This window comes from Ochotona curzoniae, unplaced genomic scaffold (genome assembly GCF_017591425.1).
Source record: "Ochotona curzoniae isolate NIBS_2020 unplaced genomic scaffold, NIBS_Ocur_1.0 contig_2599, whole genome shotgun sequence".
Classification (NCBI taxonomy): Eukaryota; Metazoa; Chordata; class Mammalia; order Lagomorpha; family Ochotonidae; genus Ochotona; species Ochotona curzoniae.
Window position 1 is genome coordinate 12,352,769 of NW_024465520.1, and position 17,500 is coordinate 12,370,268.

Genomic DNA, 17,500 nt, shown 5'->3' on the forward strand with positions numbered 1-17,500 from the left:
AAATGTCAAGTTTTATGACTGTTATTGTTTGTTTTATTACTATACCTTTGAAAGCTATATCTGCCTGGTCAATGCCTCGATAGAGACCACATCAGTGTCCCAGATCCAGGCAGATCAACAGTCCGTATCCTGAAGGGAACTGAGGGCCCTTGGAGAAGACCAAGGCAGCAGCCTGCAGGAGGGCACTGTTGCTTGGCTCCCAAGCACTGGAGCCTGCATGAATGAGCGTTCAGGGAGCTGGGACCCCCCTTCCTTCACTCTCAGGTTGACCTGTGGTATCTCCTTGAGAAGACCTGGGCCTGAAAGAGGCTCTGAGGTTAGACAGCTCCCAACCTTAAAGGTCTCGATCATAGGCGTGTCAGTAAGATACAGGACATTTAGTCAAATCTGGATTTCATGTAAACAACAAATATTTGTTAAATGTAAGAATGTCTCTAGTGGGATATGCTAAAAAAAAGTTTTACTAAAATTGATACACTAAAACGCTAAAAATTAATGTTCAGTTGAATCCAATTGGCTGTCATATTTTTATTTGTTAAGTCTGGTAGTGCTACTCTGGTATAAACTCCAGCTGCTTAGTGGCTAGGGCCAGCACTGTTCATCTTGTTCCTCTGGATCTGGCACAGTGCCTGGCACACATAGGTACCTGAATTGTATGTAGAATAAGTGAACGGAGACCTTTGTACATGTCAGAAATCAGCTTGCCCACCATCACTACTTCCTGGAGTCTACCAGATGTCCATAAAGTATGGCCACGTCTGGCCCCCTGGGGAAATTTAGTAAAAATGAAACATGGAGAGGGAAGCAGAGAGCAAACAGAAGAATCTGCAAATGACCAACAGTTTGGTCTGGGGCCAGTAACCTGGAGGTTTGGGTGCCAAGCTAAGGCACCTGCATCTCATATCAAAGTGCTTGGGTTCGAATCCTGATGTTAACTCCTGATCCTGGTTTCCTATTAATGGGCATGCTAGAGGGCAGCAGGTGATGGTTCAAGCAAAGGTTTCTGTGACTTATGTGCAAGACTCAGATTGAGTTGCTAGGTCGTGGCTTCAGCCTGGCCTGGGCAAGACTGTTGCAAATATTTGGGGAATGAGGCAGCAGATAAGAGCTAGGCCTGTCTCTGTCTCTCTGTCTCACAAAGGAAACAACTGTCTGGGACAAAGCAACGACCTTGAGATGAGGCTGACAAGCGGGCTTCTCGGCACCACGCCTCTCCGTTCCATAGACTCTCTTGTTTTGTTGATTTGGAGATCTGTAGAGCACAGAAGTGGCAAGGCAATGAAAAGTCCGGGAGGCAACCTCAGCCCCACGGCAACTTGACGAGAGCTTTCTGCTCTGGCTCTCAATCCACATGGGGAGACTGCACAATGCTGTTGACAGGGAGGAAGGACCACATTTGATTCCGGTAGGTTGGAACGTTAGGCAATGGAAGCTAAAAGGCCAGGCTGATAAGCAGTCCCCGCTCCTTCACTTCTCCCCTTGCTTTTCACATAAATGATAGGAGAGAAAAGTTGCCAGAAAATCAAGATTTTTTTATCCAGGGATGAACACACTTTGTGTGGACAGTGCGGAAATGCAACAGGAAGGCGGGTACTCCTCGAGTCACTCACTGGAGAGACTAGGCTTAGCAGGCCGGACTCCTGTCAGCTGCTATTTCTTTTCTTTTTGTCACTAGTAATTCCAGTGGGAATTGTACAGAAACCTTGGCCAGAGCACTATAATCCCCTAAATATTAACTTGGCCCCAACTCAAACCATCACATTACAAGAGGCTCAGACGATTTCCAATCTGCACGGTTCCTGGTCTCTGTTGCCAAAGTTTATAAAAGTACCTCCAGGGATGCCTAGCAGGAGACCTAACTGCCTTTGTCTTGTGACATTGGGGACTCCCTTAAGAAACAAATTGGTTCTTGGGCAGCTTGTTGCTCTCCGTGGGCCTGGGGATGAGGACACTATAAAAGCTGGCAGGGGCAGAGACTGGCAGCTTCTCTTCCCGGCTCTTTAAATCAAAGAAAAATAATATGAGTTCCTGTTTGACAACTTGGCTTTCATTCCCATGTCCAGAGTATGCACTCCTGCAGAGTTCAGCTTGTTAGACAAGTGAGGAGGTGCAATGGACTAAATCCATGCCAGAGTCCTAAATTCTTAGGGTATTATATTCCCTCCTCCTCAGCAATTGCTAAGGTCATCAGTCATCCTAAGGAGGACAGAGATGCTCCCCTGGCTCTCTAGAGCTATCCTCTGTTGCAGGGCTGCTACTTATAACCCCACTGGAACAGCTACCCAGCAACGCTATAGGAAAGGACAGCAAGAGGCCCAGGTTCTGGGTACTCTGTTCTGCCTCTGCTCATGGGCAAAGGGCAGCACGAGCAGCTCCCAGTCGTGTGGAGGATCAGAATGTGGCCATGCCAAAGGTAGAAGTTTACCTAAATGTAATGATTCCGGAATTTATTACATTCATGTAAGGTGCTTAAAAAAGGTAAAGTTAGAGGGAAGGACAGAGGGAAACAGAGGGATCTCCCAACCACTGGGTCACTCCCCAAATAGCCAAAACATCCAGGACTGAAACTGCAGCCATCTGGCCTTCCCACATTGGTGGTTTGGGCTCAATAACTTGCAACATCTTTTCTGGTTTTCCCAGGTGCTTTAGCAGGGAACTGGATTGGAAATGGGGTAGCTGAGGATTGACTCAGTAGCTATATGGGATGTAAGCATTGCAGCCTAACCATCTTCACAATGTTAGTCCCAGACACAGAGTTTTCAAAACAAATTTTTAAAAATGTGGGGCAATAGAATGACAATGACATCACAGGCGAAAAGATCTAGGTTTGTGGCTTTTCTTGATTAGTGATGTACACTTCTTTTTCTAATTATAAATCTCACATTTTATCATATGAAATGTTTTTAATGATACTGTATCACCAGATTCCTGAGGTAGTTATGTAACAGAATAGATTATACAATGGATCCATCTGGAAAATTCAAGTAGTCAAAATTTGAGTGGCTGTTGGCTAGTGTGAACATGTGACACTAAAAGAGAGGTTTGTGCAGGTGGCACTAAATGTGGAAGATAAAATTCTTCTGCTCAAAATCACAAAGGATGGAAAATGACTTTTCCCATCCACAGAGAGTGCGTGCTAAAGGAGAATGATTCTCCTACTGTTTGAGTGTGAAAGAACTGGGATACAGATATGAGGGTCTTATAAACCTTCAAAGAATCTGTGTGGGAAAACTATGCATGGATATAAAATTGTTTTGCACCACAATAAAATCATGCTAATTTCTTACAACAAGTTCGAATAGGATCTAGTTTGAGGCCATAGAAAAGATTAGGCATCAGTTTCAAAAGGAGTTCGTATAAGAGCAATGTGAATGTTGCTAAAATTGAAATAAAAATATCAAGTTTGTGGTGAAGTTTTGGTTGAAGAATGATAAAAATCAATGATGTTTTAGGAAGTTTGTTGGAACAACGCCCCAAGGAAATTATCAACATGTATAAGAAGGTAAAAATACAATGTTGAGGATGAAACCTGTGGTGGCAGATAAGCCATACCGATTTATGATGAAAATAGTAATCTTGTTTGTGCCCTAATTGGATAGTACGCACAGCAGTAGGAACAATAGCCGGGTACTGTGCCATAGTAAGCTAAGCCTCCACAGCATCACATATGGCTGCAAGCTTGAGTTCCAGTTGCACCACTTCCAGTCCAGCTCACTGCTTATGGTCTGGGAAAAGAACAAAGGATGGCTCAAGTCCTTGAGTAGATAAAGAGTCCATTTCCTCTCTTTCCCCTCTTTCATCTTCTCTCTCTCACTTTCTCTTTTTGTCTCCTCTCTGTAACTCTACCATTCAAACAAAAATGAAATCTTTAAAGAAGGGGAAAAAAAAAAAGAAACAATAATCAACATTGTTAACATCTCAAATGGCTCATCTTCTACAATTAACCTAAAAATTAAAGTAGGGCAAACCTGCTTGGCGTGTGCCAAAACTATCAGCCCCAGATCAGTTGGAGACAAGAGTAGAGCCTTCCTTCAATGGAAATTTTAAGCAAGTGTGTCAATATTCTGAAGAACTTTTTTTTTTTGAGAATTATAATAGTATTGAAACCTAGCGTTACTGATATGATCCTGAAAACAAAGTATAATCAAAACAGTGGCTATCAAGAGATGGAACTGCACAGTCCAATAAAATCTGTGCTGGCCAACAGCATTTTGCGGGAGGGGATATTCAAGGTATTTTGCTTGCCGGCTTTATCAAGGGCCAGAGAACAAGAACATCTGGTTTTAGGAGAGTGTGATGAGAAAGTCAGCCAAAGGCTAGGCAGAAAAATGTCCAAGAAAACCCCCTCGTGAGAGTGCCTCTCTACCACAACTATGCTGCTCGTTCCTCTCATTGAACAAGGGCAATTTTATAGGAGCCTTGATGGGAAAACATTAACCATCCACCTCATTATTTTCCTCTTGCTAACCAACAGCCATCTGGGTAGGACACAGATTACCAACGTGCTTCCTAAAGGAGTGGGTTGATGTGGGGCAGCACGGTCATCAAGACCCTTGGAACTGGAGAGAGAAGTGCAGAAGTCATGCACTCTTGTTTTTCTAGGCTAACTTGACTGGGAATGCGGACAGGTAGGGGCAATGGCAGTGAGGACTGAACAGTCAAAATGAGAACAGGAAAAGAGGCCAAATTTTGCTTTGATGCATCCTTTCATAATCTTTACCTCCAATAAGATACCACCTTTCAGTTAACAGACAGAAATATTGCTGCATAGAATTACCGATGTGGTGGGTCAAACAGAGATAATCAACATACAATCCTGTGATTCAACTCCATATTTACAGAATTCAGCATCTGTATAGACTAAAGAATAGCTAATACCCTTGAGGTTATAGATGAATAAAAAAAAAATCTTTTGCCTCATGGCAAACACAAATCAAGTTAAAAACTTTATGGGGACTGGGGTTGTGGTATAGAGGGTAAAGCCACTGCTGGCAACCCATGTCAACACCTGTTCTTATCCTGGCTGCTCCATTTCTGATCCAGCTCTCTGCTAAGGACTTCGGAAAAGCAGTGGAGGAAGCCCAAAGGCTTGTGCCCTGATCGTCCCTGTGGGGGACCTGAAAGAAGCTCTGGCTCCTGTCTGTGGCCTCACCACTGTGACCATCTGGGAAGTAAACCAGCAAATAGAAGATTTCTCTTTGTTCCTTCCTCTCTTTCTATAACTCTTACAAATAAATAAATAAACAAATAATAAATATATATTTAAGATAAAAAAGAACTCTTTTTTTTTTTTTTACCTCATCACAATCCACTGCACAGCAGCTGTCTCTCTATAATGTTGAAATCTCTTTCCTTTAGAAGGCAGCGTGGTGGTACTGCATACTAAACCTCTGCCTGTGGCTCTGGCATCCCATATGGACAGGCTCATGTCCAGGCTGCTTCATTTGTGCTCCAGCTCCCTGACTGTGGCATGGGAAAGCAGCAGGAGATGGCGTAAGGCACCCATGAGGAGACCCAGAATTGGCCCCTGGCTTCAGATCAGGTTAGCTCTGGCCATTGTGGCTGTCTGGGAAGTGAGCAGTACTCTCGCTGCCTATTTCCTTCTCTCTGTAAATCTGCCTTCAATAAAAAATAATTTTAAAAATTTAAAGGTAAAAGTCAAAATCTTTTCAAAATTTTAAAAAAGGTCTCCTTTAGGTTTCCAAGAGAGTTTGGGGGAGGAAAATGGTAGAAGTTAAAGAGAATTCTCAAATTTGTTTTGCTAAGCTGCATAAGAATTGAAGGGACCCGGTGTGGCCTAGCAGCTAAAGTCCTCACCTTACAGGCGCTGGGATCCCATATGGGCACCGGTTCTAATCCCAGCAGCCCTGTTTCCCATCCAGCTCCCTGCTTGTGGCCTGGGAAAGCAGTCGTTGATAGTCCAAAGCTGTGGGACCCTGCACCCGCATGGGAGATCTGGAGGAAGTTCCTGGCTCCTGTCTTTGGTTTGGCACAGCACCAGCCATTGCAGTCACTTGGGGAGTAAATCATCGGATGGAAGATCTTCCTGTCTGACTCTCCTCCTCTCTGTATATCTGACTTTGCGATAAAAATAAATAAATCTTTTTTAAACAAAAAAAGTTCTAAGCTCCCACCTTCCACATTTCCTCGTAGACAATGATTTTGTTAAAAGTTCTGTTGGGTATGGCTTGTCAATGGGTGGATCATGTTTTGAACAGCTCTGTCCTAGTGTATTTGCCAAGGGAAGTCCTCTACTCTAAAGGCCTGGAATGCAGTCTTAAAGCTTACCAAGTGTCTTCCATGCAAGGATATTCCCTGTTCTAACTCTCTAGGGTAGAGCCTCTTTATCTGAAGTTCCAGCTTCCGAGGTTTCCATTACCAGCAGACTACTTGGATTTAAAACTCATATGGAAAATTCCAGAAATAGATAATTCATAAATTTTAACTCACATGATGAAATCTTACACTCACCTGTTCACTTCCTTCTAGAACATGAATGTCCAGCATGTTCACAAGGCTCAGGTGCACACTAGCTGCTCACCAGGCACGTAGGAAGTATTGGGGCTCTCTGATCCACTGTTGTCATATCTCAGTGTTTGGGTTTAAGTCACCTTATTTTGCTTAGTAATGACCCGCAGCAGAGGAATAATGATGCTGGCAATTTGGATATGCCAAAGAGAAAGCAGAGGAGTTCCCTTAAAATGAGAAGGTTAAAGTGAAAGATACTTTGAGAGGTGCCAGTGCTGTACCATAGGAGTTAAGAGGCTATCTGCACTGAAGATGCCCTGTAGGGACACAAGTTTGAGTCCTGGCTGCTCCACTTCTGATCCAGTTCCCCAATAACAGCCTGGGAAAGCAATGGGAGGTGCTTCAATTGCTTGGGCCCCTGCACCCATGTGGGAGGCCTGGAAGAGTCTCTTGGCTTCAGCCTGGTCTGGCCCTGGATAGTTTTTTTTTTTTTTTAAGATTTATTTTGTTTTTATTGCAAAGTCAGATATACAGAGAGGAGCAGAGGAGGAGAGATAGACGGGAAGATCTTCCTTTCAATGATTCATTCCCCAAGTGGCTGCAACGGCCAGTGCTGCGCCAATATGAAGACAGGAGCCAGGAACTTCCTTCAGGTCTCCCACATGGATGCAGGGTCCCACGGCTTTGGGCCATCCTTGACTGCTTTCCCAGGCCACAAGCAGGAAGCTGGATGGGAAACAGGGCTGCTGGGATTAGAACCGGTGCCCATATGGGATCCTGGCGCCTGTAAGGTGAGGACTTTAGTTACTAGGCTATCGTGCCTGACTTTTGGCCCCTGGTTAGTTTTAACAGTCATTTGGGGAGTGTGAGTCAGCAGATAGAAGGTCTCTGAGTTCTCTCTCTCTCTGTCAATCTGTAGCTTTCCCTTTCAAATACTTTTTTTTAAAGATTTATTTTTATTATTTTTTTATTGGAAAGGCGGATATACAGAGAGGAGAGACAGAGAGGAAGATCTTCCGTCCGATGATTCACTCCCCAAGTGAGCGCAACGGCCAATGCTATGCCGATCCGAAGCCTCTTGCGGGTCTCCCACGCGGGTGCAGGGTCCCAAAGCTTTGGGCCGTCCTCAACTGCCTTCCCAGGCCACAGGCAGGGAGCTGGAAGGGAAGCGGGGCTGCCGGGATAGAACCGGAGTCCATATGGGATCCCAGGGCGTGCAAGGCGAGGACCTTTAACCACTTGCGCCACCGCGCGGGGCCCTCAAATAAGTTTTTAAAGACACTTTTAGAAAGACAGATTATATTCACATAACTTTTATCAGAATGTATTGGTATAATTGTTCTGTTTTATTATTAGTGTTGTTAATCTCTTACTGAGTCTACCATAAAAACTAAACTTTATCAGTATATACACACAGGAATAAAACAGTGTAAACTGCTTGGTCCTATCCTAGATTTCAGACACCCACTGTGAGTCTTGGAATGCATCTCCCTGGAAAAGGGGTGACTACCATACACTGATTTGTTACTCCCGCCAACGAGTGAGGCAAGCCCTGCGAGTAGTTCCGTAGGTAGATGAGGAAGCTGAGACAGTGACTTAGTGCTGGCGACCCAGCATTGGATGCAAGTGTCTGCCTTTCGATCTCACTCCCTTCACACCCCCCACTCAGACTGCCTCTCATTGGATGCGTGGTGAGGCTACTTTGGAATCTACCCCAAGAGTAAGTGAAACATATTATGGGATTGCTGGTGGCATGTTAGCAAGAATTATCACATTCCTTCTCTCTGAGTAGCATCCTGTGGGAAGGCGATGCAATAACAGAATTGATCTACAGTCATTGAGCAGCCATTCATGCACATTGACGAAAGACATGAATTGTGGACTCCCCTTATAACCCAAATGTTCAGGTGTTAAACGTGCAGAGAGAGTCATGTGAATAGCAGTGTTAGAGTTCAATATGACTGGTACCAAAAAGGAACAGAGAGCATTTGGGACACCAAAATAACAGCTAGCCAAGTCATCAGACCTAGTGGAGCCTGTTAGAGTTGCCCATCCCAAGTGGGGCTGGAGAAGGTGAAGGACCTCTTATCTCTTTTTTCGCAAGCACACTTTCTCCTCCTCTGCGTTAGAGTGTTGGTGTTGCCTTGAAAGGGAAACCGGTCGTAGGAGCTTGACAAAAGGCTGCTGTTTTTCGTGTGTGCTGCGTGCTTTTGAACGTGGCTGTGTAAGAGGGCCTGACTCACCCCGCATATCTGTAACTGCTGACACTTCATTCAGGAATGTCCCCATCTCCGTTCCTCTTCCTTCATCCCAGCACAGTCAGTCCCCTGGGGCCTCACACTGCCTGGCTTACTCAATTTTTTCCAAACTGATGATGAAGTCTCCTACCTACATCTCTTGCAGAAAAATGAATTCCTGAAATACCTTTACAGACCTTCACATCACCCCAAATGCTGCATCAAGGAAGGACAACTGGTGGAGTCAATGAGCAACAGATGTAACGTAAACAGTACCATATGTCAAACTTAACCTCTGCAGTAGGAAGAAGGGCAAAACTTAAAGCCAGAGCCTCCTCCCTGTGTGCAAAGCAGTAACAGCAGCCACAGTTGCTGGCACAAAAGGCTGTGAGGATTTTCTTTGTGTATACATGACTGTTATCAACCTCTCCAGATTAAAATGATGCAATCATTTCTGGTTAAAACTCTCATTTCATTTTTACAAGTTGCCTCTGTAGAGCAAAATTACATTGAGCTTTCCTAAGCAGGGGGCAACACTGACAAAAACATGTTTTTAATTACAGTCCTGAAGTGACTTGCAGATATACCCTGAGCCAACAGTCACTCTCAAAGAATCTATTTCTTTTTGTGTGAACAAATCCTGCCTAAAAAAGTGCGAGTTCTTATAAGCATGCTTGAAAACTTACTTTCCTTAGTGCTTAGTCTCTGAATATGATCTTTTTAAGTTAGGGGGAAATGGGACATAGAGACTCCAATCTTTCAGGATAGGCCTACAGATATTGTAGGAGTGGCGAGGTAGTGTGAGCTACAGTAGTTAAGAGAAAAGCTAAGTCACTCGGGATGGGGACAGGTGGGAAAGATCTCACAGGAAACTGGTACCAAACTGCAGTGGTGGAGAGTGGCAATAGAATGCCAAAAGTAAATGGGGGTACTAGGCTTGGCAGAGATGTGCAAAGGTCACCCTTGAAAATTATTTTGAATTATCTATTGTTGAAGTGACCCAATGGTATGTTTCCTTAAGAATTTAGCCAAGCCTTGTTTATAGACACGATGCCAGCTGCAAAGGATGCTACCCAGAAAAAGCCCAAAGTAGATCAACTGATGAGTATGCTTGAATGTGAATTAGGTAAAATTCCACCCAAGGTTTTACTACCCAGTGTTATCAGGTCGGGTGGACCACCTGGCTCTGGAGCTCTCCTTATGGGAAGGCCTGGGCTGACTGCAAAGCTATTGGGAAGGAGATTGGACTTCGTGGGGTAAAATGTTGGCCTGGTCTTAGGTGGGCTTATTTCCTACATCATGAGGTAGTGGGAACATAGTAACTATGATCTGAGATCCACTGGACCAAGACTAAATGGAGACAATGAATTGATGTCTAGGCATTTAACAGTATTGCTTTTCAGGAACTGCTATGGGCCTACAAGGCAAGAAGGGACTGAGTAGAGAACTTGTCTTCTTGCATATCTTTAAGCCTTATTCCATTATGTTTTTGTTTGAAGCTTCTACAGTTCTAATGCATATTAGAACACTTTGTTGTGAGGATTAAGTCACATAAGTAACAGAACGGCCTTGTGGTAGAAGTGGTTGAAAGCTTGACCAGAGCCGTAGCAACATTCTCTGTGGAATAGTGGAGAAGCCCTGTGCCCCGTTCTTTTCATTACTGTCATGGATGGTGAGGAGCCATCCTCCTGAAGCTCTCGGGCAACGTCCTAGTCTCTGAGGTGGCTTCTGGGGTGACATGACGGGAACTGTTCGATGGCAGGCTGCAAAGGGGCCCAGGGTCTAGGAAGGATCTTTATAGGCCATATGGTTTAACCACACAGTAAGGTCACATTCAGTCAAATTTCTAGCTCTCTACCCCAACCCATGCTCTTGATGTTTACTGCACAGAACGGGATAGACCAAATATCTGTGACCACTCCAAGAAAGATAGATTTGCTATGGTCATCCTTTTGTGAACGTAATCTTATCCCATTTCTCCTTCATTCTTCCTATACTTTGTTTTTCCTCAGTAGGGTTTTACTACAGCTTACCTTTCAGTCTCCTTTTTTACTTACAGACCTAGTTCTTAAAGAACAAAAACAAAATCTTGCCACCAAAATGACACTAAGCACCAAATTAATTACCAAGAGTAGACAAAAATTCAGGGAAACCTTAACCACATGGTTGTTTTAAACTTCATGATTTTGATTGTTTGGCTAGGATTTGAAAGACTGATTTGAAGGAATCTTCACCTCCCTGCTCTGTAGGAAAGGGCCAGGCACTGTGTCTAGGGACCCTGTCTTCTGCTTCTTCTGGTTTCTTGCTCCGCTTACTGCCATCACTACTGTCCCTCCCTGCCTTTCCCTTTTTGTCCTACTTTTCTACCATCCTTGCTTTCTCTTCATAATTTCCATAATCAAAGTTTCCATTCTCGGCTGGGGCCCGATTCTGGCCTCCTACAAAGACCACCTGTGACAAACTGCTTTGCATTCTGATGGGGCCTGATTAGATCAGCCTCTGGGGGCCTGGGGTCTCATTCATTTGGCAAAGGCATCATCTAGCTGGATTATCACAGTGTGGCCAACCACACAGCTGCTAGAACTTTACTCTCTTCTTCCCCAGATCTTTCTGGGTGCTAGCAGGCAGACAGCCCGATGGTTAGGGGTTACCCAGAAGACTACCAGGTTGGGCTCACAGTTCCAAAAGGTCTACGCATCTTTTCCTGTGCTGACACCTTCTCCTTGTCAACCCATACTTGATATTGTACCCCATTTATTTTTCCAGAATTAATTTCAAAATCTGAATGCCTTGCTTGGCTTCCCTCTGCTTTTCGCCTCCGTTGGTCCATTACTTGGATTTAAACATTCTTTCAAAGTAGAAGGAGAGGGAGAAAGCACAGGAGCTCAACTGCTCTATGTTACAGAACATCAAAACTTAGAACCACTTGGAATAAAGCAAGCTCCTGTCTGTTTCAATTTTTCATTCCCTTTCAGATGTGAATTGTTTTTCTTCTGATAGTCTTGTCGTTTTGGTCTGAAGTCTACAATCTGGCCTGCTGGGCTATGTGTCAGATTTGTAAATTAGATGACATCTGTTTTGGATTTTATCTCTTTTTTTTTTTTTCAAGCTCCCTTCACATATTCATTTCCCCTTTAATTGTACAGAACAAACTTTGCCGTATGCTTTAGGCAAACATGTGCCATTTCTGCTTGAGGGCACCGATGAAAATGACCGGAGCTAAATGGTCACCATGCAGGCTATTCAGTGCCGAGCTGTTGGGAGAGGAACCTTAGCAACCCTCCTGGGAAGGATGTGCAGTTAACACAAAGGGAGAGTTGTCCTCACCCACATGGTGAGGTTCCCACTGAATAATTACAACCCTTTGGAAGAAGACTGGCAAGACAGCTGAGCGGGCAGAATTATTTTGAACCAAGAGAGGCTGAGATGGTGGTGATGGTGATGGTGATGGCATGGTTGTGCTTGAGGTGAGTGGCAACCTTTTCACCTGCTCACATTTGATCTCGCTCCTTTTTGCTTTGTTCCTTCTCCTTGGAAAATAGACAAGGAGAATTTAAGTGCTTTTCCATTCTTGGATATTTAAAAAGGTTCGTAGACATTAAAGTTAAAAAGAAAATTTATCTCAGTGCAAATAAGTTGAAATCCATGCATAGTTTTCCATAACTACCCCCCGCACTTTTGGAAGGCTTTCTGTACTCGTGGACTTCAGAACATTTTTGCAGCAAAATAAGCCTATCTAATTTCATTTCCACAAATTGTTGAAATAACCTCATACATGTAAATTCATGTTTTAATGGTAAGACCTCATTTTTCTTTGTGTCTATATATCTCCTACATTCTTATTTTCATTAGAAAATGATTTGCTGCTAATGGCGTTGATCTAATTTTCCTAGTATAATGCTCTATTAGCTCATCCATTAGAATCCTGTTTAACACTCTAATTTAACCACTTTTTTCTTTTATGTAAACTGTTTTCACATATATGATCCCAAGATGTCCATTGGCCTCTTGAAACCTTGTTTTTTGGGGTGATAGCATTAGAGAATGGAGGGTGTGCTGACCAGGACAGGTGCTAGTGCTTTTATATCTGATCCACACACCAAGCAAAAGTGGAGGAAGAGAGGCAGGTTGGGTGGGCACCGTCTGGAAGGGTGACCCCAAACCCAGATGCAACATCTGAAATCACATAATGAAAATCGTCTAACAATGACTTTGTGGCTGTGTGTATAGGACAGGTCACCCCTTCATGATGCTGGTCTTGAGTTTCATGTGTTGCTAGTCAAAACAGGAGTTTAAAAATGGTGTCTTTAATTTGGGGGAGATGTTCGTTTCTTAGGGGACAGTTAGCAATACTTGAGATCTTTTTGATTGTCGTAACTTAGAGGAATCATGTCCACTGGTATCTAGTTGTTTGAAGCCAAGGGTACTAGGAAATATTCTGTAATGCACATGGAGGACCCACAATTCAGAATTACATAGCTCTAGTATCAATAGTACCAAGGTCAAAATAGACACCTGCATATTAACACGATAGTTGACATGCCAAATCAAAACTATGGTGTTGACATACAAGGACATTTACAGTCGATCTTGCTTTGATGAGTAGGAACTCTGAACTTTGATGACCCATGATAGTCAGGTATTAGCTTTCATGTGTGGTGGAAATTCTTTAAGACTTTGCTCCAGCTACCTCCCCTCATAGTTACCACCAGCATTATCTGCGTCTCTGGAATCACTCAGGCTGGGCATCTATGGGTTCTCTGCACTGTGCTCCTCTTTCCTCGCCCCGCTTCCATCTGTGATCAAGTCCTCGCAGCTCTGCAATCCTCACTGTGATGATCTGCCTTGATTTGCAGGCTTCCCATCACCCTCACAGCTTATTAAGGCGAGGCCGACAGTATCCTGGATACTCACTCTCTTGTCAGCTTGCTGTTCTAGCCAAATCCATTCAATTATCCATGAGAGCAGTCATTCTCCTTCACTTATTTGGTTAAAAAAAAAAATCTTTATTGAAGGCTTACTATTCGCTGATTGCTACGCCAGGCCCTTTCAGTACCCAGGCTCCCATGATTCTTACAAAACAGGTTCCTTACTCTCAGACCAGCTCACAAGACCTTGGGTAATCTGTCTCTGAACTAACTTAAATCCCTCTCCTACTCACTGCTGATGTCCTCACGCCACCACACTGAACAAGTTATCTTTCCCCAGACTGGGTCACACTTGCATCTTTGTTGGTGCTGTATTCTCTACATCATATATCTGTTACCATCCTACACAACTTAACCTAGTGCCTAGAGAGAGTCCAGGCTGGGCATGATGCTGGACATAAAGTAAAGACCTGTGACTCACTGCTCATCGCCTGGTCAAGAATGACTTATCATACTTTGAAGACTTTGTTTCATTCTGGAATTGGTATGCATCATTTGTCATTCTAAAACTGAAGAGATTGCGGAAGGCTCAAATGGTCCCTGCCCTTATCTGGAACTGAACATCTTTCAAGCTACAGTGAAGATAAAGATGGGGTTTGAGTCCGTCTTCAAACATGCAATCTCTGTGACATCAGGAATACATCGAACCAGTGCCTAAACCTCCGGTTCTCCTATGAAGCAGGAATGATGATGTCTCCCCTCATTGTCAAGCACAGTGCTTAGCAGCATAGGATCAGATGACATATGCGAACACGTGGTGCAGCTGCTAAAGCTCACAAGCTTTTCCACCCCTCTCTATTTAATATATAGCAAAAGCCAACCAAATGGCCTCCCCAATCTCTATATTTTCAAAGGCAAATTTCTTGACCAGGCCAGTTTTGTGCTTTGTATCCTCTTCCTCCAGCCTATCTTGTGTCCAGCAGCACTGGAAGTTCACACATCACATGATTTCCCCATGGCTCACAACCATGGAAATCTCTCTGCCCTTCCTTCCTTTGACTCAACTCCAGACTGCCTCTTCCTTGGGCCACCTTTGCACCAGGGCCAGAGGGAGCTTCCTCAGACATGGGTTACAATTACACCTTGTCATGGACAAAGGCCTATGATGATTCTTCATTGCCTGCAGGATAAATTTTAAACTGCTGAGAAGGGGATGTCTGGCCCAGCACACTAGAAACACCATGTTGCTTTCCGTGTAGCACACCCCCTAGTCATATGACGTGACTTTTGTTTCGGAAGGTCCTTCTCATGCTGCCCTGAAAACAATCTGTAGTAATCGGGTCATCTTTCAAGACTTGGTTCTAATTATCTCCTGGAAAACCTTCCCTGATCTCAGCTTCCCACCCATTTCCTTCTTGGCAGAAGTAAAGAATCCCACCTCAGTGTTACCTAAACTTGCCGAATCCATCTTGGCTACCATAGCCTTCCACCATTCTCTAATTGCACACTTAAATATCTATCTACGTTTTACAATGAGCTACTTGGCTACAAGTAACATGTTTTATCTCTTTCTGTATGTCTAGTTTCCTGAGATAAACAACAGTTCAGTTCTTGTTGAATAAATGAGTGCTGTAGTGCTTCCTTATACTGCATTCCTATTGCTTTACCATATTTTGTTCATCTTTTAGACTTTTTGTTACCCCCCGGACTTCCACAGCTGCATATAAAAGTCTGGTAAATGACATAATTGACTCAGAAGTAACTCTCCATTGAGACACTGGCTTAGGCTTTTCTTGGAAAGTTTCAGGAGTATGTACGAGATCGCAGCTGTCAGTGCTCAGCCTCCCTGGGCTCCCTGGAGGACACAGGAATTCCTGCTCACCTGCCACTTCCAACTTTGGAGCTCTCCAGTTGTCGGGTAAGGAGCTTGGCAATGGTCGTGAAGCTGTTGCTCATGCGGAAGATGTCTCTGCTGTGTGGGCCCAAGATGGAAGAGAAGGCGTCGGTGATGCTCTTAATCTCCAGCAGAAGAATGTGGTGAAACGAGTGCTCCATGCTAGCCAGCTGGCTCACCAGATACGCCAGGCAGCTCCTGGCTCTTTCCTGCCAAGAACAGAGAACATAAAAAGTCCATACTATAAGAGATCCTGAGTCCCATGGCCGACAAATGACAGCTCCGTGGGGAATTGACCTAGGGTACTAGCTGAAACTACGTATTTCATTTACGGTTTCTTTAGCCCTCATCTTTAGGACAAACTTTATTTTGTTCAAAGATTTTTTATTTATCTTGAAAGTCCAAATGAGAGAGAAAATCTTCCATATGCTGATATCATTATTTTTGTATGAAAATCTATACTTTAGATAATCGTTTTAACAATTTTGAAATGTTTAATAATGCCTACCCTTGTTGGATAAGATCCTGTTGCCAATGGGGAGTTTTAGTAAGCATAGGAGCTGTGTCAGCTAAGCCATTTTTTTCTGTCATTCACACATGCCTACTTTATTTATATTGTTCCTGAACTTCAGTTTCTTTGAAGGAACTTATTTCTACTATTGTGACAGCTTGGATATGTAGATAATATATTGTATTTACTCACCAAGCACACAAAAAGTGTAATGTGTTAGGAACTGTGTAACGTAACAAGTAAGACTATTCGGTGGAGAGAAGACAGACCTTGCACACCACTGGGATATGGCACAATCTCTGCCAGTTGGGTTGGGCAAGCCATTGCTAAGGATCTCTGAAACCACTGACACTCCTTCCTGGTGATGGTGGGGTTAGCAAGTTACATAGTTGGGAAGGATGGATGTGTGGGGCAGATCATTGTGACGGAGAGACTGTGACATGACAGAACATGCGAGTGAGGACATTTGCATACCTTAAGAAATGAAAAATCAGCAAATAAATGTATTTATTTAGTTAAAAATTTTCATTGTGTTTTGATACAATTTAATTGGCGGTGGGCTCTCTGCTCCCCCTTCCCAAACTCCCTCCTCTCTAGAATCACAATGTGTGTCCATCATGAATTTTCCCATCTTTCATGCTTCCGCTGGAATATCTCCCAGATAAAATTTATTTTTTTAAAAATGTTTGTCCTAGGGGCCGACATTGTGGTACAGTGTGTTAAGCTGTTGCCTGCAACACTGGCGTAGCATGTAGGCACCTGTCTCTAACAGCCCGGAGAAAGCAGTGGAAGATGACCCAAGTGTTTGGGACCCTGCACCCATGCGGGAGACCTGGATGAAACTCTTGCTTCTCCACTTTGTGCTGGATCAGCCCCAGCCATTGGACCATTTAGGCACTAAAGGTTTTTCTCTCTGTTTTAAATAAAATAAATGAAAAAAATGACAGTAAATTAACTAATTTCATCTTTAATTTTTTAAAAATTGTACTTTTCTTGTGTTCATAATGGTAGTATAGTAGAGTATATGTATGAATATAAACAAATAGGCCATGGAGAATGGTACTCAACATTTTTCTAATTGATAGGTATGCAAGTCTAAATTCTTCTTTTAGTTAGAAATTTCCTTTCATCCTTTGTTGTAGCATTCAAAGTCTTCATTTTCTTCAATGTGCAACTTTTGTCCACTCTTCTATATGAAGCTGTTACTAGTGATCACTTCTGCTTGGATTTTCACTGTGTTATACACTTTTTATTAAAAATCTTGTTTAGAGGGCTGACTTTGTGGTATAATGGGTTAAATCACCACCTGCCACACTGGTATCCCATGCAGACATTGCTTCAAGACCTGTCGCTCCAACTCTGCCTACGTGACTAGGAAAGTGACAAAGGATGGTCCAAGTCCTTGGGCCCCTGCACCCACATGGGAGACCCAGATGAAGTTCCCAGATCCTGGCTTCGGCCTGGCCCAACCATGGCCTTTGAGACCGTTTGGGGAGTAGATCAGCAAACAGAAGACTTCTGT

At 43.6% G+C, this 17,500-nt stretch overlaps 1 protein-coding gene across 2 annotated transcripts in view; it reads right to left on the minus strand.

Moving 5' to 3' along the window:
* Positions 1–17,500, minus strand: part of VEPH1 (ventricular zone expressed PH domain containing 1) — a 177,875-nt gene that overhangs the window by 78,999 nt on the left and 81,376 nt on the right. For both annotated transcript variants that reach the window (XM_040974935.1, XM_040974934.1), the window contains exon 6: positions 15,456–15,676. In XM_040974935.1, coding sequence (XP_040830869.1) covers positions 15,456–15,676 — 221 coding nt within the window. The remainder of the gene's footprint in view (positions 1–15,455; positions 15,677–17,500) is intronic.